The sequence below is a fragment of the Solanum verrucosum genome, unplaced genomic scaffold, assembly GCF_900185275.1.
Source record: "Solanum verrucosum unplaced genomic scaffold, falcon-dt-bn FXZP01000277.1, whole genome shotgun sequence".
Taxonomy (NCBI): domain Eukaryota; kingdom Viridiplantae; phylum Streptophyta; class Magnoliopsida; order Solanales; family Solanaceae; genus Solanum; species Solanum verrucosum.
In genome coordinates, this window is record NW_026019945.1 from 226,686 (window position 1) to 248,198 (window position 21,513).

At 35.6% G+C, this 21,513-nt stretch overlaps 2 protein-coding genes across 2 annotated transcripts; both read right to left on the minus strand.

The window, feature by feature from the left end:
• Positions 1-1,611: 1,611 nt before the first annotated feature.
• On the minus strand, positions 1,612-10,474 carry LOC125808705 (uncharacterized). The gene is made up of 11 exons (XM_049488363.1): positions 10,068-10,474; positions 8,808-8,996; positions 8,621-8,674; positions 7,930-8,040; positions 6,293-6,355; positions 5,890-6,144; positions 5,241-5,387; positions 5,107-5,134; positions 3,870-3,940; positions 2,560-2,619; positions 1,612-2,069 (listed from the first exon to the last, which is right to left on the minus strand). Exons 1-11 carry the CDS (start codon positions 10,287-10,289, stop codon positions 2,001-2,003), a joined length of 1,269 nt encoding a protein of 422 aa, XP_049344320.1. The 5' UTR covers positions 10,290-10,474; the 3' UTR covers positions 1,612-2,000.
• Positions 10,475-10,897: 423 nt separating this feature from the next.
• Positions 10,898-20,993, minus strand: LOC125808677 (peptidyl-prolyl cis-trans isomerase CYP59-like). Its single transcript, XM_049488338.1, has 14 exons — positions 20,819-20,993; positions 19,822-19,926; positions 19,347-19,464; positions 19,149-19,199; positions 17,883-17,974; positions 17,705-17,804; positions 16,520-16,642; positions 16,366-16,443; positions 16,185-16,231; positions 16,018-16,073; positions 14,437-14,477; positions 13,404-13,506; positions 11,794-11,926; positions 10,898-11,684 (listed from the first exon to the last, which is right to left on the minus strand). Exons 1-14 carry the CDS (start codon positions 20,914-20,916, stop codon positions 11,084-11,086), a joined length of 1,746 nt encoding a protein of 581 aa, XP_049344295.1. The 5' UTR covers positions 20,917-20,993; the 3' UTR covers positions 10,898-11,083.
• Between the last annotated feature and the right edge of the window lie 520 nt (positions 20,994-21,513).

Sequence of the window (21,513 nt, forward strand, 5' to 3'; positions counted from 1 at the left end):
ACACCATAAAATAATGTAAATCAAGAATAAACTTAATCCTTTTATGCCTGTTGAGTGTTGAGATGTCACTCTATTAATTCTTTTAGGGGTCGGTTGGTGTGAAAGATAAAAATAAATAGTGATAAGATAAAATTATTGTATCTTGTTTGATTGTCATGTTTAGGATAACTTATCCCACCATTTATATCATAGTAATGGGATAAGTTATTCCAGAATAGCTAACCCCACGATAACTTGTTCCCAACCCCTTATGGTCTATGACTTTCCGGGGAGGATAGCATAACTCAATAGCTTGAACCCAAGATCATGTATATGTATTATAAATTCATTAAATATATTAAAAAGATTAGAACTCAATTATTAGCAGGTATCTTTAAATCCAAAACTTCACATCATGAAACTTATCACGCCTTTTATGGTTTTATAGGCTACCACTGTTTTTTTTTCCAAACCTAAAGATAATCCCGCCTTCCCATTCCCCAAAAGAAATTATTTTTCTCTCTGAACATTTTCTGTGTTGTCAACTGTAATAGAGCTCGTATGCCAACGAAGATGAGATATTGTTTTAGTGGGCACCAACAGATCTTGGAATAGATTACATCTTAATTTTTTAACAATAAACAAGCACTAAAGTGCCCATGGATTGATAGAAGTACATTCAATTCACTGTACCCTTATGTTTTATTTTCTCTTTAACTGGATATTAATATTGTTAGTGCTTTCATGCGTACATTTCTCCAATATCTTTGTCGCTTCTATAAATCCATGTCGTTTTATTTTTTAAGTGTGTCACTATATGCATTATTTCCAAGGAATAGTACTAGATATTGTCTAGACCTTTTGTCCTTTATTTGGATCTCTTTTTTAAAATGCCAAAGCATTTGCTGATAAGGCAACCACTTGGACAAATAATAGACACACCAACAAAACGCAGTTTCTGCAATTGGTTCACTTGTACGAGAATCCTACCCAACAAAAACAAAATCCCGTCGATTAGGACAGAATTATTTCATAAGATACAATCATTTGTCGTGTTGTCTTAGTAGCTAGATAAACGAATCACTATGAGGGAATCAAACACGCCTACTATTTGTCTCATACATAATAAACTACAGATGAAGTTACATTCCACCTACAAAATGTCATTGTTATCTGATTATTGAACATATAATGACCAGATAATAAAAGAATAGGTACGCCTTACCTGCGCAGTGCTGGTAGAAGGGAAACAAAGACCCCTTCCATCTTAGCTTCCAAGCAAAACTACAACTGGCAATTTTTGTTCTTTTTTCGTTAGAAAAGCAAGTTGCCATAGTGCAAAAGAGCATATCAAATGGTGTTAAGAATTGACCACAGCAAAAACTAGACATTCCAATTGAAAATAGTAATAGACTAATAGTAACTGTGAAAACAGCAAGTCAAAGCAGGACGCCTTATACATTTATCCTTGTTTGGTCAAGCTGTCGAGATCTATTTATTTAATGCTCTCACACAAATGAAATCAAGAAGAAAAATGAGCAAAGAGAAGTTCCAAGTATCTCCAACTATGCAGCTAAGGTTTCAAGCTATAGAATTATATGAATGCGCAGACTGTTTGGACAATTCATAACCCATCAAACTGACAAAAGTTCTACTTTTGAATCTTCTTCTTTCCGTTTATTGCTAAAATCATATTGCAGTGCCCATCTAAGGCGTATGGGGAGGGTAATAAGGAGTGAAAGAATTACAATAATATTACACAAGTCGAAAGACCTATGGACATTGAATGTTACATGACGAGCCAAAATTGAGATTTCTAGCGGCTGAGTGAAAACCATAAATCTATCTCATCAGCACCAGTTGCAGTGCCTTAAATTCACAAACCTGGCTAGCTCATAAATCTTATGCTTCACCATAAAACCTCTCATAGCAAAATCTGCAGTCTCAGAAATCTGAATGGTTCAAAACAACCGTGAGCATCATAAAAATTCGTGAAATCTTCTTCACCAACTGTGTTTCAATTAGACATTGAACCGAAACAGCATTATATCCCCTTCTTGCACAACATAATCTTTCCCTTCTAACCTCAACTGCATACACAAAGATAAATCCTGTAACCAGCTTGATCTATTCTTTTGTTTGCAAGGATCAGTAGACTCTGTGCTAAAAAAGACGCACTATTTACATTCTATTACACAAGTAATTATCTTTATGAAAGAAAACTACATACTAGTAAAAGCTACATGAGATTAGCAGCCCCTTTACAATTTGGGGGTAGGGGAGGCAATCACGAGTCCTCGAGATATTTCAGGAAGCCAAGGAATATCTGAGGTACCTTTGACCCATGGGGGAATATCATATTTAGGTTCAGATATATCTGAAATTGAAAAGAAGGCTAGTTTTCAAATTTCAATCATACACTTGGTTCAGGTTGGTAGACTATCAATGGGTTATATACTGCTTTACTGTCTCAATCAAATACTACAAAGACATTTTATACAGTTCCCAACATCTGAGGTCAAAAATCAACAGAAGTAACAGTATCAAGAAACCATAAATGATCAGAAAGTGCCAACTTACCAGTCCTTTCTCCCTTGCAGCTGCAAAAGAACCAGCAGAAACAAAGTCATCATAAGCAACCTGCAAAGAAGTAAAGTTGACAAACCATTTAAAACTTAAAAAAAAGTTTTCATTTTAATAGGTAAAGGGAAACCCGTTCAAAATCTTATAGTGAAAAAACACTTGGCTAATAGCATACCAAGACAATAGAAATACACCTAGTTGACGAATCATTGGAACTGTTAAGGCTCATTTCTCCTAAAAATAACGAAGGATAACTACTATAGTTATACGTTTGCCATGGTTGAGTCTGTTCACAACAAGCTCATCCAGTCTTGGGTGTGCACATGAGGTTGGAAGGGGATGGTCAACTAAGCTGAAATGGTACCAACATCTAGTTTGTGGCAAGTTAAGCCTTCTTCTGAGCAAAACAACTCCAAGCACTCATAAGACAGTTCTATTAGTTCCACATAATCAGTGTGGTGAGTTTCTGGGCTACTTGAAATGAAAGACAAAAGATAACCACACAATTAAGCATTAAAAAGGGCAACATAATGGATCTAACCTTCAAATTCACAACCAAACAAACCAATCCTAAATCAATTGAGCTAAGATCCACCCTATTGAGGATTCATATATCCACTACTACTTGTCTGAATGGAGCTAACTGGATGCTGAGGTTTCATGTAAGCAGCCTAGTTAGTTTGGATTCACTCATATTTGTTGTTGGTTGAGCTAAGATCCACCCTATCAACAGCTACTATCTGAACATCTTTTAGGTATTATTTTATGCACAAACGAACCTAGCACCAAAATAACATTTAAACAGAATCTCTATGTCTGGAAAATAGGGTAAATGCAGACTCATGATTACAAGTTATAAGTTATAACCATGTTAGCAAATCTTACAGTTCCAGCCAAAAAATACACTCTATTCTTCATAGTCACTGATAATCACATATCACATAACAAAACAGTTTGATCAAACTCCACCTATCATGTGAAACCTTGCTTTGACTTGCTCTATCCATCTAAGGTGACTAAACACTGACAGATCAATCACATTAATTTGTATTCACAAAAGTACAAAGTTTCACTACTGTCAGCATATCTTCATCATCCATGATCTAACCAATGTGAAGCTCTAAGCTCTCAATCATTACATTCGCGATGTTTAGGATATATATGCATGCCTACGAAATTTTATCAGAAATATTGAGTATATGGTCGTCCTTTAAAACTAAAACAATGGACATGATGAAGTTCTTGGAAGTAACCAAAGCATAGTTTACTGTTTCTTATGACTTGCCCTATTTTTACATGATACTCACCGTCTCTGCCCTGATGAAGCCCTTTTCAAAGTCGGAGTGAATAACCCCAGCTGCTTGGGGAGCAGTCATTCCTATATAATCATAATGGTTAGACAAACATTTCAGGATAAAGGATGTGAAGGGTTAGATGCCACGTGGTCAGTCAAGAGCCAATCAAATACTAAAATCTGTACCCAGTTTAAGCAAAATACAAAAGAATTTTTATTCTTTTCTAGAAGCTCAAGTGACTCAGTTATAAGTTCCCAGTAAAGGAAAATTTTAGAGAACAGTTTTAGTCCCTCTATTTTTTAAGCACATAAAACTTTTTGTTTATTCTTGAAAATTGACCTAAACAACCATCCAGAATCTTTTTCTCGAGAAAATTGACCCACAATGAAGGAAAAGAAGAAGAAAGAAAAAAAAGAGATGGATCCGGAGAATAAAGATATTTTGCGATTTAAAGAAGAAATAGGGGAGAAAGTGGTGTGTCACTCTTTTCTTTTTTTTCTTTTTTCTACTTGGAGAATGGAGAAGACTATTGAGTTGGATCTGGTGCGGTGGGATGTACGGGGAACTATTGTGATTATTTTTTTATTATATATTTAATTTATTTACTAAGGCGGAGAGAACTAATCTGGAATCCAACTGGTTCTCAAACACGACCTTGGGCTCAGAAATATAACAACATGATCAGTAAAACAGCATCAGAAAAAAGAAAATGAACTAGGGAGAAGAAGAACTTCCATGTGGGGAGCTTGGAAGCGGAAAAAAGTGCTGCATATGGTTGTTTGCATGAGCTGCCAAAGGAGAGAAAAGGCAGCAGCCCGGAGAGGGAGAATAAGTGGGAAGGCTGCTGATTGGAGGGGAGAATGAATGTGCCTTGCAGAGACAATGTGAGAGGAGGGATAGAAAACGACAAGCATGAAAGATATGATTTTTTTGCGCTTTCCCTTTTCCCCCCTTTTAAATGATTAAAACTAAACATTTTAATCAGAGGAAAAGACACAGGTATTTAAAAGAAAAGCTAATTTGCCATTTAAGTAAAGCTACTAAAGAAAGACAAACAAAGTAGATTCTATTAACTTGTAGAAGTGCCATTAACAATAGGCTTAAAAGAGCAAAACAAGGAAAAGTGGAGATTTTATGTGCTTAGCCAGATAAAAAAACTACCAAAATTGGAAAATAATATAAGAGAGGGACCAGAACTGCTTGTTTTCACTTTAAGAAAAGATTAAAATAGAGAAAATATAGAGCAAACCTGTGAGGATGGTCCATGCTTTGGTTTCCTGCAAGTTGACCAATGATAAACTCAATACTCATACACTACAGTACCCAAAAGGCAAAAACTAAGCCAATGACCAAAAATCACTAAAGCTCTTTTATTTGTTTCACCTTCTCGCCAGAAGTGAAGTATGTACGCAACCCTAGGAGACCATAAGTTTCTCTGATGAGATTTCCAAGGCCACTTTCATTGACACCAAGAGATTTCAAATATTCTATTCTTTCTTCTAAAGGAAGTTCAGATAGCTCAGATTCAACCTGCAATAGGAAGACCAGAAATATGTAGCAACTGGAAGTAACCCTCTGATGCCACAGATTTTTTATAGTGTAGAAAGCTAGATTCACTTTAGCACATCATAAATCTTACTCCCTAAAGGTGGAAAAAGTTGAGGATACATATGACAAAGAAAACAAGTTGGTAGATAATAGCTCCTCTACCTAAAATGGTTACGAGATCTTGACAGGTCCCGATTTCCATGATGGACAGTTCATGCTTCTCACCCCTTCTCTCATAGAAAGGTAATGTCACATGTCCCGAATTTCCTTCTGGTATTAGTTTTATCATAAGAGTTTCTAGACTCGTATCACCTTCTAAAAAAGAGAGAATTTCTAGACTAGTATCGAGGACCACAACTAGATATGACAATTAAAGTAATTTCCAATAGAGCAAATAGGATAAAGATCTCCCCCTGAAATGAAATAAGCCGTGAATTTTGATCGATTCAAATACAAAAGGGAAAAGTGAAAGATGTCAACTAACCTGCGCTGAAATAGTTACCACACCAGAATTTAACTCAGCAGCTTTTTTTATTACTTCCTTGACATGAGGATTATTTTCAGGTTCAGCTACCTCTGATTCCGCTACATTTGCCACAAATATGACAGGCTTCATTGTTAGAAGACAAAGCTGCGTTATAGCATCCTTTTCAAACTCTGACAAAGATACTGATCGTGCTGGTTTTCCATCCAATAGTGCTTGTTGTATTTTCTCCAAGGCAGACTTTTCTGCTTCCTCCTGAAACGATAGTATTAAAATAAATATCCCCAACGACAACGTTTGTAATGTAACTACTAGGATGCCAATCATACAACAATCAACATATTAAAACCTTGCAAGGATGAACCACCCACTTAATCTCCCAGAAACTAAAAGATAAGTTTACCTTTACTTTAGCTTGTGAATCTTTAGCTCTGCCTTTTTTGAGTTTCTCCATTCTTTTCTCAATCTGCATTCTTGTAAACTTAGTGCCGTTAGTTGGCTCACATACCCAGAAACCTTACAAGGAGAAGAAGAATACAAAATTAATGTTGAAAAAAAAAGAATATATCATCCACATCCCTTGTCTTATGTGCATTTTGCTGACATCATCAGGAGACTGCCATACATGCTTCATAGGTACATAAAAAGCTATTATTCATATACACTTCTCGTGCAATACTATCATCATCACATGCGATTGAATCTGTATTTTGTCCATTTTAATTAAAAGCAAGTACTTTTTATGTTTATGTCCTCTTTTCCTCCATTTTTCTGCATACATCTCCATGAGCTATACTCCTAGTTCATGTTAGAAAAATGAGGAGGCTCGGGTAGGTGACTGCCTCTCTATAAGCACCTAAAAATTAGCAGAACAGTTCAAGTCATTACCATGATCATTTCTTATTCTATATACTTCTTTTTATCCTGCAGCATTGTCTTACTTGAGCCCAAACAAAATGAGTTATATTGCAAATAAATCATCTGCAATTTTAAGTAGTTCACTTTAAGCTCACCTAAAATATAGACATCAACTTAGGAGGACTTTATGTATGATAGGAATCACAGTTCCTCTCCGCCTGATATTCTTAAAAAGGAGAATTATATTCTCCCCTACAGTAATGAAACTAATGCTTTTTGAGATTTTTAATAGACTACATATCAACAGTTAATTTTCAGTTACTTTATTTTTCCAATTAAATGTGTTTGTAATAGATTCAGAAGGCAAATTTGTATTAGGTAAAGCAAGATGGTCCAAAAGCATGACTAAATGTTTTAATTTCAGGCCATATTGCATGGGAGAAATTTTATTTTTCACATGTGGTAGTCTTTTTAAGAATTCCTCAGATTTTTTATTGCAGTTGAGTACAACAACTACTACACCTCAGTCTCAAGCAAGTTGGGGCAGATCAAGTGATAAACCAAATTTTTTGAATAGAGCTTAATTGAAAATCATTCCCCTGAACCGAAGATGAAGTGTTCATTATTATGAGTCTGCTACATTAGACAATTTACTGACCCACAGGATATCTATTGAATGTTTAGAACTGACACTGGTCAGCAACAAACACCAGAAAGTAAATGACCGTACTTAAAGTTTCAATTACAATTTAAACCATTAGTACTATACCCTGTTCTGAAGCAAGAAATTAAAATCTCAAACATGCAGTCACGTTTTCTCTAACAGATTATATCACTTCTTCATAATACATATCTAAAAAGCAACCTACATGCAACAGTACAAAATCTAACAAGTTGTTTGTCAGCATAACTGCCAAGACTCAAGAGCACCCATAGCTTTCATGAAAATCGTATGCTAATATCCTTATCATAAATTCCAGTGACAAATGAACCACTGGAACTGATTTCAGAAAGGAATGAAGTTCCATCTGAGCTGTAGTGAAAAATAAGAAGGAAGAAAAAGTTTAAATGGATCCCAATGACAACTGCTTTTTTCCTTAATTATTTGGAGATCTTCACACAGTTTCTTTAAAGATCACACATTAGCATCCTGTAAATGTAAAGCAGAATTGTAACAAGTACCTGATCCAAGTCTGAGAATATTAATTCCAAGTTGATTACATCAATATCAGCTTTTGGCTCAACCTTCCCATTCACATGAACAATGTCATTGTCCTCAAAACAACGTACTACCTAAAATAGTACACAAAAGCAGTTTCAGCAAGAAACAAACAGAAAATATATGACAGAACAATTTTAAAATCAGTAAGGAACTCAAAGCATACTGATGGAGAACTCTTCCTTCTCTTTAGTCTTTACATGCTCATACGCTAGGAGTGCAATATAACAGTAAAATAAAGCTTTACAATTCAAAAGAGATAAAAAGGCCTTGGAATGATTATTTTCATTTTAGAAATGCAATTGAAGTATTAAATCTGGAAAGAAAGTACGACAGTTGAAATATACAGACGGTAACCAGAATAAGTTCAGAGAAGTTTCTTTCCTGACTTTGATCTCGAGTTGACCATGGCAATCCTAAGTGATACTTCAAAAATTTCTTCATTACTTACCAAAAAGGGATACATCAAGATCTATATTTTATGTAATATTTTTCTTTCGTCTTTATACCAGGATCAAGTGACACTCTTCAATGAGGTCAATCTAATAGATTCATCATTACTTCCATGGAAGTGGGAAGTGGACACTAACATGGACTTCAACATAACACAAGATTACAGATAATAATGATAAAGGAACTAGAAAGTATATAAACCTGAAGTATGGAGTCCACTTCACGAATATGTGACAAGAACTTATTCCCCAGGCCCTGCCATAGAAACTTTTTAATAAAGCTGTTGTTGTATCTTCAATTTATAATGACACTGATGCAATGATACAATAAGTGAAAACATGACTAATAAAAATTGATGTTAGGAAACTTTAGGTTATTGAGAATAAACCTCCCCTTGACTGGCTCCCTTTACAAGCCCAGCAATATCAACAAACTCTATCGAAGCAGGGACTGCTCGTTTGGATTTGCTTATATCAGAAAGAACATGGAGACGTGTATCAGGGACAGCAACTATCCCTACATTTGGCTCTATTGTGCAAAAAGGAAAATTAGCAGCCTGAGCCTTTCCATTCTCAACCTGCAAGAACATTGGCAATGGCTATAAGGGTAAGACCAACAACAAACATACCAGCAGATAATCAAAGGAGTTATTTGACAGCAAACTACAACAATACAATGTCAAGTTTCCAGCATATGCTACCATTTTTTAGCTTTTTAGACTGGAATACACAGAGAATGGACCATAGTAGATTAATAGTACATATGCAGCTGACACCTGCTAGCAAACAAGAACCTAAAAGCTGTCAAACACATAGCCCATTCTGTCAGTTAATGCTAGAGGATTCCAGAGATACCTGAAGTTTAAGATACATTGGTGATCTACATCGACAGCCATAACAAGAAGCAGCACAACAATTACCATTTTTCTGGTTTAACACTTGCACTGAACACACAAATTATTCAGTAATATGATTTTTTTTGCCCCAACATGTAGCTAATAATACATTCATCAACACAAAACCTCGGTTAGAGTCCCCCTGACTAGCAAATAACATCATTCATACAGATGTGCAGTATGCATAATAACATCAATTAGGCTCAGGTGACCAATAATATTGGAAATTGGAGAAGCATCTGGGAATATACACAAAATCAACCTTCCAATAATTTCCTACAGAAATTATAGTTTACCCCGGCATGTAGAACTAATAACACGTTCATCAACTCAAAACCTCAGTTACAGTCTCTCTAACTAGTGAATAACATCCTCCATACAGATATGCACTATGCAGTATGCATTTATCAAATAGATGTACAACAATTCGGCTCTCGAGAAGCATCTAAAAAAATATGCAACATCGATTTTCCATTAATTTCCTACGGATTGTAGTTTTCCAGTTTAAGAGCTATCCAATTTTCAATTAACAGCATCAACCTTCAATTCCTTCTGACAGAAGGACCAGTAACTATACTTACACTCCAGTAAACATCTAACTCATTACACACTCGTACTTGTATTTGAATTTCTAAGTTTCTACTTCACTTCTCTGAGCTTCAATTGCATGACTACCGGCATTTCTTCAAATATAGGTGGTAAGCATTCAAGTGCGTCCTTGCAGAAGGAAATATATTGTGAAAATAGACTTACAACGGCGTTGAACAGCGTGGACTTCCCGACATTAGGAAGGCCAACGATGCCAGCTCGCAAACTCATGCTTATCTTAGCGACGGAGAAGCGCCTTTTGATGAGTACCACAGGATTCGTAGATTCTGAGAGTCGTAACCACTGGTGAGAAGAACCATTGAGGAAAGAAGACTTGAGCGGAATTGCCATGGAAGGAAGAAGCTGAGAGCAAGCCATTCTCGCCATTTTACCACTAGCAGGTTGAAGTGCTTATTGAGTGGTACACACAGCGTTGCGGCTATCTATCGCCGTGTTACAACTACAAATATTTCTCGGGTTCAACTCAGTGACGACGCTACATGTAAAATTAGAAAATTACCCAAATGCTTGCACCAAAATTGAATTTGAGCCCAAAAATTTGGAAAAATGAAACAAAACTAGTCCCTGCCATTGCATTATTTAAAATACCCTTATTTAAATGATGAAGTATATGTGACTTTTTCATTTAAGCAAAGAAAAATTACAATTAACTAAATTAGTTAAATTAATTTGAGTTTCTTTATTTTAATAAAAATGATGTAAGAAGTAAATAAAAGATGAGTCTATTGGAGGGAAGAAAATAGCCTTATATGTATACTTAGTAAGAGTTGTATAAAAGTTGAGCACTTGAGCTCAAACACTTTTACTTGCTCTGGCTACGTTTTGAATTCAGTTCACACTCATATAATTAAAAATTTATACTGAAACTTGAGGAATTCAAAAACAAAATTGTCGACATAATTTAAAAGGCTGAAACTGCGTGCATCCTGCTTGTGCTATATTATCACTATTTTTCAAATTATCTGTGATTTCAGTACGTGTACGCATTTTTCATTCAGGAACATCGTTGTTTACTAAGCTCTTTTTGCGAGCCCTTAAAGTGTAATGACTAATTCTTACAACATACACCAAAAAAGAGTGTCAAAGCACAAACACATCATACATTGAAATATCATTATCTAGCTAAGTTCTCCAGGCTCAAGTGAATGATTTTCACCGACTTAATTCCTTCTGCCACGATCATGGTCACAAGCTCGATCACGACGACGGTCATGATCACGGTCACGGTCACGAGCATCATCACCCTCTGACCTTCGTTTTCCTCTATCTTGATCTTCCCTTCTTCCTCTATTCTGTGAATTGTCTTTGTACCTAACTTCATCTGCATGACCGCCATCATATTCCACCTCATCTCTCCGATCCCTCTTTTCACTCTCCCTCCGATAACCCTTGTCTCCATGCCTCACATTATCCGCATGTCTCTTATCATGGTCTGGTCTCTCCCCCCCAGCCTTACGGTTATCATAATTAGTGTTTCTTCTATAATCCAGATCGTTTCGACCCCTATAATCCTTCTCCTTCTCTCCACTTGCTCTCATCCCACTTCCACGATGCCTCTCTTCAGTTCTATAATCGTTACTTCTATCCTCCTGCCTATGCCGTTCATATCCATCTCTTTTTCTATCCTTCCTGGTTTCATCATCTTCCAGTTCTCTACGTTTAGGATTCTGATTCTCGTAATGTTTTCCACCTTCAAATTCTCTTTCCCTCTTATTTCTTTTTGGACTTCCAGCAGCATCTTCATCAAATACCATTTCATACCTTGAATTAAAGATTCAGAAGAGTTAAAAAAAAAAAAAAAAAAAAAAAAAAAGAGTTTTTAGAGAGAAAAACAGGAGGAATGAGGCGTGGGCCATTTGTTCCTGCTAACCTTGAGTTACCGTCTCCACCACGCTGCTTGTTGTCTTCTTCTTTAAGTATGTAGTTCGACTGCTGTTTGGTGGCATCACCAGTGCAGTCTTTAGCCACGTGATCAAGAGAACCACATTTGAAGCAACCTCTTCCTGAAATAAATAAAAAAATGCCATTGATCAGATCTAATTTGGCAGGGGCTGCAACAATGTTGCTTGCTACCATATGTTCTAACTGTGCAGATACACGAAAGAGAGTTTTGGAACTACTTTAAAACGATAAAGTCGCTATAGAAAGCTCATATGATATTTTACTTGAGATTGTGGGAACAATTCGCTGGCAAGCTTACAGGGATATGCTGGAAAGGCAGTAGAGATGGGAACTTTTACATGATTTTTTTTTTAAAATCAAGAACTTCTACGAGTAAATCTTGTTTTTTTGATAAGGTAACTTTATATTCACATCAAAACTCATCAGCAAAGCCTGATGAGGTGGGATTTACAGCCCCCATGGGGTAAGTTCTATGTGAAATCTTGTTATCAGACTCTGACGAGAAATGCGGCTCGGGATGGTGCTACCATGGACAAATAATTTAGAAATCAAAGCTCCTACTAGAGTAGCTTCTTTTAGATGGGTTACAGCACATGACACTTGTTTGACGCAGGAAAAACTACAAAGAAGAGGTTTTAACTTTTGTAGCTGGAGCTAAACTTGCAAAAAGATGGTGAGACAGTCGATCGCTTGCTACTACACTGCTATTTCAAGTGGCATATTTGATGTATATTCAGATGTTCCATAGTCTTACGGAATTCAGTGGGCAATGCCAGCCAATGTGAAGCAAGCCCTCTGTAGTTGGCAAAACCAAAGTTTGAAAAAGGAGGAGAGGAAGGTCTGGAAGGTCTGGAAGATCTGGAAGACAATTCCATTGTGCATAATGTGGACTGTTTCGTCAGAAGAGAGAAATCGAAGATGCTTTGAAGGGAAGGAAGAGTATTGCTTTAGTTAAAAGCACATAAATTCAGAGTTAGAATTTTGGTGTAATGCTGACTTTGCTTTTGATGTTTGATGTAATGCTGGAACTTTGGAATCCTCACAGCTATAAGAGGATTTCTATTCAGTATGTTTTTGTACTTCTCCGGTACAATCTTGGTACTGAGATCCATTAAAAAGACTTACTTTTTACCTATCGAAAGAAGAAACCAATCTATCACCCTATTTAGCAACCTCGAGGAAAAAGTTCCAATAGGATAAACCTGTTAAGTTACATTTAAGAAACATAATCCGTCAATTGGTCACACCAACTGAAACAGTAATTTTATCATACCAGAAAAATTAAACTGAAACAGTAATTAGTTTTGGGGGATCAAATGGCAAAATAATGACACTGAATAGAAGTATCAACAGTAAATATAAAATGAAGTGTGATCCTAAAAAGATCAAATTCCAATAAGCACTTGCATGGACTCAAAAATCATACTAACATCTGCACAGATGAGCAAAGTATTTGATATCAAATACAAACCGTCATACAATCTGATGACATCATCTTGCTATAGCATTCAGTTTTTAATACAAATAAATTCCATTCAAAATTGATAGACGAACACATTACAAGATGTACATAGTTACCTTTACCCGTTTGGTCTTTGCGTCGATATTGGGACCACAACTTTGCAACACTCTGGCTGAAATCAACATGTATCCTTCGATCATCAATTAAAGCATTATCCATCTATCAAAAATAGCAAAAGTGAGTCATCGAAAATCATAGTTCCCCCACCATATATGTTGCTACATTCTAATAAGTATAAACAAACACACAACTTCAATGTTCAGGTAACAAGTTCATAAAAATGAAAGGATAAAACAAGCTAGACAGAAATGCACAGCATTTGCAAGTGCTCCTGCCATTAATATTGATTGCCCACTTTCCTTTTTGGTGCCTTTAAAAATAATGTCTACTTCCATAAAAGGGAAGTTCTACCACATATTTCATCACACCAATCATTGCAAAGATTCTACTTCAGACCACACCTCTTGTATCCATTGGAAACCAAAAAGTGAAATGTTGTTCCCCTACGTTCCTCAACTAAAACTGCTTATGATAAACTTTTAAACCTGACCTGGGAGACATAAATGCTCAACAAGACATTCCATAACATGTTTTTCTAACAAAAGGAGGGGGGGGGGGACAAACCCCTTCATAAATTAATAGGTAGGTCATGAAAAAAAAAACAATGCCAAGAACATGTATATCAAGTACTACTTCTATAAAGCAACTGCCTTAATACCCACCAACAAGGATCTTTAAAATCAAGCTTTCCAACTGGTGGTATTTCACACACATTATTTATTTATTTATTTTTATTTTTAAAATCTAGTACCAGACCCCACTTATGGGATTATATGTTGTAAAAAAAATTAGTAGTATGGGTGCTGCATTATCAGTATTGGCTTTCGTTTACACTTGACATCAAGATAACACAGACTATCATAGGACAAGTGTCCATTAAGTGATATACATTCTAACACCAGCATTCAAGTTTTACATTCAATTTGGAGCTCATAAATATGAACTTCTTAAGCCCTTTGATAAATAGACACAATTAATAAAATACATTCATACATTCCAATCAAGACGGATATTCTTCTTCTTTACTACCTTAAAATATGCTTGTTCACAGGCCTCTTTGTCCTCAAACTCTGGCACAATAAGAAGTTATAAATCAGTACGTATGGAAAAATATACAAAAGAAAGCAATTACTTGCACAATGATTAATTGGGGCTAAACAAAGAGAGAACAAAAAACAACATAGTTAAAAACTGTTTTCCCAGTTTAGTTGGTAACGAGACAGAGAAGAGGAAACCAAAAGTGAAGATATGAAAGAAACAATGTCTACAAGCTTTTCAATCCCTTAAAGAGGAAGTATGTCTTTTTTTGCCTCCCTTGTATTGTACATATACAAACCAAGGGGGATTAAGTCATTAAGGGGGAAAACATGTGCAAGGTGTCCCTGATTCACATGAAGGGACTTGTTAAGGGGAAGAAGGCCTTGTCTAAACACAAGGGTTTATGAACTTGGACTAAGGTTAATCAAAAGCCATCCATGTGCAGACTATAATCATTAAAAGGAAAAGGGGGGTTTGGGTAAGTTACTCCAACAGGGTCTGCTTTGGAGAAAAGCAGAGGCAATGAAATTTGAAATTTATTATTTTATTGCATTTGATTTTGTAAAAGATATATTGACAGAATGAATATTGATTAGCAATCATATTACCGCCTATGATTCTGTCCTTCATAGAGACTGAGGTTCTAATGAGAAGTTCTATAAAAGAAGCTTCTGCATGACTTCTAGATAAGAGTTGAGCATTTAAGTGCTAAGCTCTGTCCCTCTCTTGCCTTCTCTTCTAGTTTCTCCTCAAAGCCCATGCAAAAGACTGATACTCCAACATTCTATTGTTTTTGTTCCTTTCATATTCCTTCAATCCAAACAAGCCCTAAGATTAAGATGGGCTATTCCTAGTGAGGGTGGGAACAGAAGAGAATCACTGGGAAAGGTAATGCAGGTTGTAATATGATCAGTGGTGAAGCAAGCAAATATTTGAATAGGAGATACACCCTTGTGGTTAGAGGGTGATGGCATTCACCACCTTAGATGATGATGATCAAGGATTCAAGGTGTTGCTCGTTAACAATAGATTGCTACTTCTGAAAAAATAGCAGGTAACAACAAAATCAATTGGAGATCAAGGTATTATATTCAGCTACGAGTAGTATACAGCTAGATGAGGCAAATCAATCAAGATTTGAGGTATCATACCGATCAGATCACTATTGAGAACTTTGCATTAGAAAATGTTGATAAAGAAGTACACATGTTGGAATTGTTTTCAAAAGTATATATAGGTACGGATATCGATCAAACATATGTCCGCCTTGGTTCAGATAATTTAGAGAATGTTGCCCTAAATAGTGCAAAATTAAAAGGAGGTCTTCCTCAAGTGATTGACTGGTCAACAACATAAGAGGTTTTGACACCCTCGATGAGCGCCAAAGGTACAGATATCATTATAGCACGCTTAGACTTGTTAGTAAGCATTGGACAACTCACATCACATCCTTCAGAGTCTAATTTTGGAGAAAAACATCACTGGGGTCTGGGGAAGAAGCAGCAATAAGATGCATATTTATATTTGTTAAGCTTTTACCTCACAATTGTTTCAGTGGAAACTTAAACTTACCAATGAAAGCATAGCAGAGGCTATCCCCAGTCTTGAAGTCCCTAATTATTTCAGCACTGAGGAGAACAAGTACTAAGAGATGAGAGAAATTTCAACGCATATTGACAGATAGGGAAGAATAAATAGCACGTAAAAATATTGAACATATCAAGAAGTCAATGACTTACGATGTCACGGTACCAAAGCGTGAAAAGATTGTATACAGATCTTCATCCTGCATGGAAAAATAGTCTGATAGTACCAGAAAGAAAAACGGCATACTTGTTCTAATGTTGGAAGACCAAGACTAAAGCTTAGACAATAGTCCTAAAACAAACACTTAAGCACAAGAATAAAGAAGAAACTCACTTCAGTAACTGGATTCAATTTACATACAAAAAGCACATTGTCAGGCGGCTTTATCTCAGCATCAGGAATGTCCCCTACCTGTGACACAAGTTAGTACAATTACAATTTGGTTGTTTGGCAATTTTTGAATGATATAGTTGATAAAAGTTCTTACACTTTCAAGTACTACTGCTCGCGAATGTGCTTCTTTTGCACGCAGAACCTCCTCAAGTTCTTGCATGCCTAGTTGCTCATCCATAGGCACCGAATCATCTTCTAGTCGTACATCATCTTCAACCTAAGTAGATAAAAAGATGTAAGGGTAAGAAAAGGATAAATAGGTGATGCTTGAAAGTGGACAGTGAATATACTGGGGATATTTATCCTCTTTTATAAAAATTGCATTCACTTCCATTGCAAAGGAATATGGGTATAAAGAAGAGCCTTAGGTCCCACCCTGAGATCACATCCAAGTGAGCAAGTCATGCAGTTTCATTGAATATCAGGAAAGGAATTGCAAAACAGGCCTAGTGTTTTACACTACAACAACAGCATACCCAGTGTAATCCTACAAAATGGGGTCTAGTGTTTTACACTATATTTTAGAAACAAAAACTTCTCTATGCAACATGCTTTAGGAAAACAAATCTCTTAGTTTTTCTGTAATCACACATATCTGACGCGGAACTCTATCATTCTTTTCAAATTAAAGCCCAAATACAAAATTCTTGACTAAATATGGATGAAGAATTTTTTTGTCAGATAATGCAAAGCTTAATAATCTATCATAATCCTCTAGCAAAAAGACCAATCTAAAAACAAGAAATGTGGCTCTCATGCTCTATATTCTGACATTTACATTGTTAAAATTTTCCAGAAGAAACAAGCTTTGCTGTAGACAAAATTATTTGTCAAGAACTGAACAGTGGAAAGATGTGAGTACTAGTTTATTCGACTTTTACTAGAATTTCATTGACGTCCCTACTCAAGATACCCTAATTATCTTGGCATACTAACTTTAAATGGACATCTTTAAAATTTATATTAAGCTAAAAACTGGTTCACAGATTAAAAGGAAAAAAGAAGAAAGGAAACAGACAACAAAGCTTTGCAGAATCTTTAGGTGGACAACCTACAGTCCAAAACTTAAAAGTTTGTCCATGTATCAATTAAGATCTGCAGAATGAAAGAAATGAACTTCACGGAATACCATTGCATATCTTTACCAACATAATCATGAAAAAAATTGAGAAAGAATAATCTTAAATTTAACGCAGAGAAGGATGAACTAAAATATACTTGAGATGCATAGAAACTAGGGGAGGTGAACAAGTGGACCAGTAATTTCTACATTCTTTACCTCATCTTTTGGCTTTCCTTCAGGTGAAGCATCTGGAACCAAGTCGCTTAGTTGGGGAGGATCGTCAAAAGGGTCGTCCACTATGTAAGTGTGTTTGATTCTGAAGTGTGGAAATTATCAATTAGAAGAGATCTACTAAATAGTGAAAAAGAGAGCATAAAATACATCAACAACGAACCGGATATTTTTAAATGGCCTGCCCTTCCCGTCCACATAAGCTTCATTTATCCTATCCAACGTCTCCTGCCCTTCTGCAATCTCTCCAAAAACCTGACAGAACAAAACCCATTGATCAAAATGTCAAGGATTAGGAGATCTTAACAACTTTAAGAGAACACGCAGGAATTATATAATCAGAGGCTTCATACCTTTTAGCCTCATATTATTCACAAAGAAGTCATAATAAATAACAATGAAATAACATGAATGATGCAGAATATAAATCTGAAATTAAGCAAAACTACGTAGGAAAACCAAGACAATCAAGGAAATAAAATATAAAGATATTTCCTTGACTTTTATTTGTGATGCCACTATACAAGATAAAATTCTAGCACGTGGATATTATGCATCATCTTCAGACCACAAAGAACATATCAAATAAAAGGTTGTAAATACACTCTATTAGCCATAAGTCCTAGACAAGCACAAACATAGATACAATAGTACTAATATCACTATAATGAGTGTAGTTAATTTCAGAATATCTACAGAAAATCACAACCTTTTTTTGGCAACTACTTCACGTAAAAACTTAACCCAACATAGTGAAAAATCCACAAGAAGATAGGAGAAAATAGTATGTGAACTTAGTAAGAGCAAGCAGGAATAGTTTGAAACTAAGATATGATTACTTTGCATATCCTTGAAATATTTCAGGAAAAAAAAATTAAACATCACAAAATGTAGGTCAGCAAGTATCGGAAATTATGTTGCCAAGTAGCTTTCTTCTTGTTATCACTACTAATGAGTTTCACAAAAGTATTCCAGAATAGGATTCTCCAGATAGAATCTGAGCAACATCAAAAAAAAGAACCCCTCATAAAATGAATCCTTATTTGGCTATAATTTTATATCATCTGATAAAAATTTCAGTACTAAACTGGATCCCTTAGAACTTTCAATGGAAGGTAATATATTTTGTGCTATTTCTGGCATAATACCTCCTACCTACTTAGATGGGGGTAAAAAAAATGTTGATCGGAACAATGACCTTAATGCCTGTGATTTGTGAAACCATCTTAATTCTTAGCTTAGAAATTATCATATTGTAGTGCAACTGAGGTAAACAAATAAGGAAATGCTCATGGTGCCAAAACCATGGTTAAATGTTAATGCAGCTAATAGAGAAATTTATAGTGCACGGATCAACGAAATAAGTCAAATTTTGATGCCTTAATAGAACAAAGAGGGCGAATAAAGTTTAGGATAGAGAAATACTCACAGTGTGCTTCCCATCAAGGTAGTCGAGATCATCACGCAGTGTGATGTAGAACTGAAAAGTCAAAAAGAAGAATCACATACCTATATGATGTTGTATCACAAGCTATGAACTCGAAAGGGACCAAATGAAGACAAAAGCTACAAGAACTTCATTATAAAGGATTGTATGGAAAGCTAATGTGAGGGAAAATTACAAGACCTGAGAAGCATTTAGGTTCTCCCCAGCGCTAGCCATGGCTACAGTTCCCATCTTTGAATGCTTCAAGTCCAAATGAATCTCATCTCCAAAGAACCGAGCCTGGTCACCATATAAAATTCTGAAAACACATTGAGTGATGTGATCAGGCTAATATGAATACTGCATCTTATAGCAAAGACAATCCAAGACCCCTTTTACTAAAATGTATTAACAGATACTATAAATAATCCAGGGGTAGACAACACATTCAAACCATTACTTGGAAGATAAGCCATTAAATAGGGGAAAATAGACGTACGGCCAACTGAAAGAATCCTCCACCTCCAACTACGAGGTTGAGGCTTGAGTCACCAGTGAGTGAAACTGGATAAAGCCAGTGTCGGCCCTCAGATGGGTGTTTGGGTTCACCATATCAAATGAAAGAAAAATGCACTTGAAAAAAAATGAATTTACCGCATCTATAACTACTGCTTACTTGTAAATTGAATCGCCCCCAGATCCTGTTCCAGTGGGATCTCCGGTCTGCGCAGTGAAATCCTTCTGAACCGTGTGGAAAAGGCAGCCATTGTAATACTTAATCCTACATTATCGAAAGGAGTGAGTTTATAAGTTTAACGCTCCTTGAACATATATGCATTCGTTTTACATATTGTTTTCACTTCTCATCGCAGTCAGATATCGGTGTGTTGCATAGAATATAAGAGAACATACACAACTCGTTCATAAAGGTAATTATGGCCTTCTGGTGACAGCCGTACGAAACAGAATGAAAGACTTGCATAAAAAACAGTACCAACTTTGACACATCATTCAAACCTTGACAATTCGGATCTAATAAACCAACAAGACAAAAGTAAGCCAAAGAGAAAAGCTATGAGCTAATAAAATTAAAACTAAAACAAGGAAAACTGAACTGAGAAATCAAAAATTAAGTAAAAAAAAAATTGATGTTGGATGCAACGAGTTTCTTTGTTTTTTTTTTTTTTTGTTTTTTTATTTATGACCGTGGTGTCCAGGCAACCTCGACTAATTGCACGGGGATACCTGCCACCTACCACCAGCAACAGGTACTAGGTTACTCTGTCCACCAAGGCTAGGATAAATGGGAAGAATCACGTAGTGTTCAATGAGTTTCTTTGTTTTGCTTCTCAATGACCAAGGAATATTTTTTTTATGATTGTATTAATTCAAAAAAGGGCTGACAGCTAAATGCAATTCCTATATGGTTCAATTTGTTAGTTTCAACGGATAAATGCATACACATACCTATCTTCGTCGCAGTAGATTCATAGTTAGCATGTTAGAATTAGTATACAAATAGGTTTCTGATTGAAACAAATACAACACCAGATAAGAAACGAATTGAACAAATTCAGCAAGTTTTTTCCAATATCGTAGCTTAAATCCGCAATTAGACGAGTATAAACAGAAACAATAATATCCACAAAAGCAGGTTCAGCGTAAACACTTACTTGCACAGCTTCAAAAAATTCTTGCATGTCAATGGGCAGCGATCCGTAAACAAGTCAATAACCAATTCTCCCAAACTCGTCACTATCATCACTGACATTTTTCTCAGGAAGAAAGGAGATTGAAGAGTGGGGAAGAGGGGTTTTGGGTTCAGCAGGTTCGGGGAATGTTGAGGTAAAGAGACCTCCAAATCGAGAATTTAAAGTGAGTTATTGAAAATTGAAATTATATATTTAATTATAATTATGAATATAAATTGAAATTATTTTTATTTTTTCTTTTAAAAAATCATGATCAAATATTTCCTAAGATTTTCCTTTTATTTATTTACTAGTAAAATAATGCGAAGCGCGGAAATTTAATATAACGGAATTTATAAAATAATACTTAAAACTTATTAGACATTAAAACTAAAATACTATATTATCTTACATACAAGATTACGTAGTAACAAACACTGATAATGTAAAGGAAAAATGAAAATTATTACGACTTATCATTTATCCTTAATAACATAAGCATAAATTAATGACTGTCAAAATACATACCAAGATCTGTAACATAAGTAATGGTGTCAGTGAGCCACTCAACAGGAGCAACGTACACAAATATTTAATTGTGAAGAAGAAGAAAAAAAGGTTCAAAATTTTCGTTGTTTTAAAATGAGAGAAATCCCTCTAGTTATAAACAACAAAGA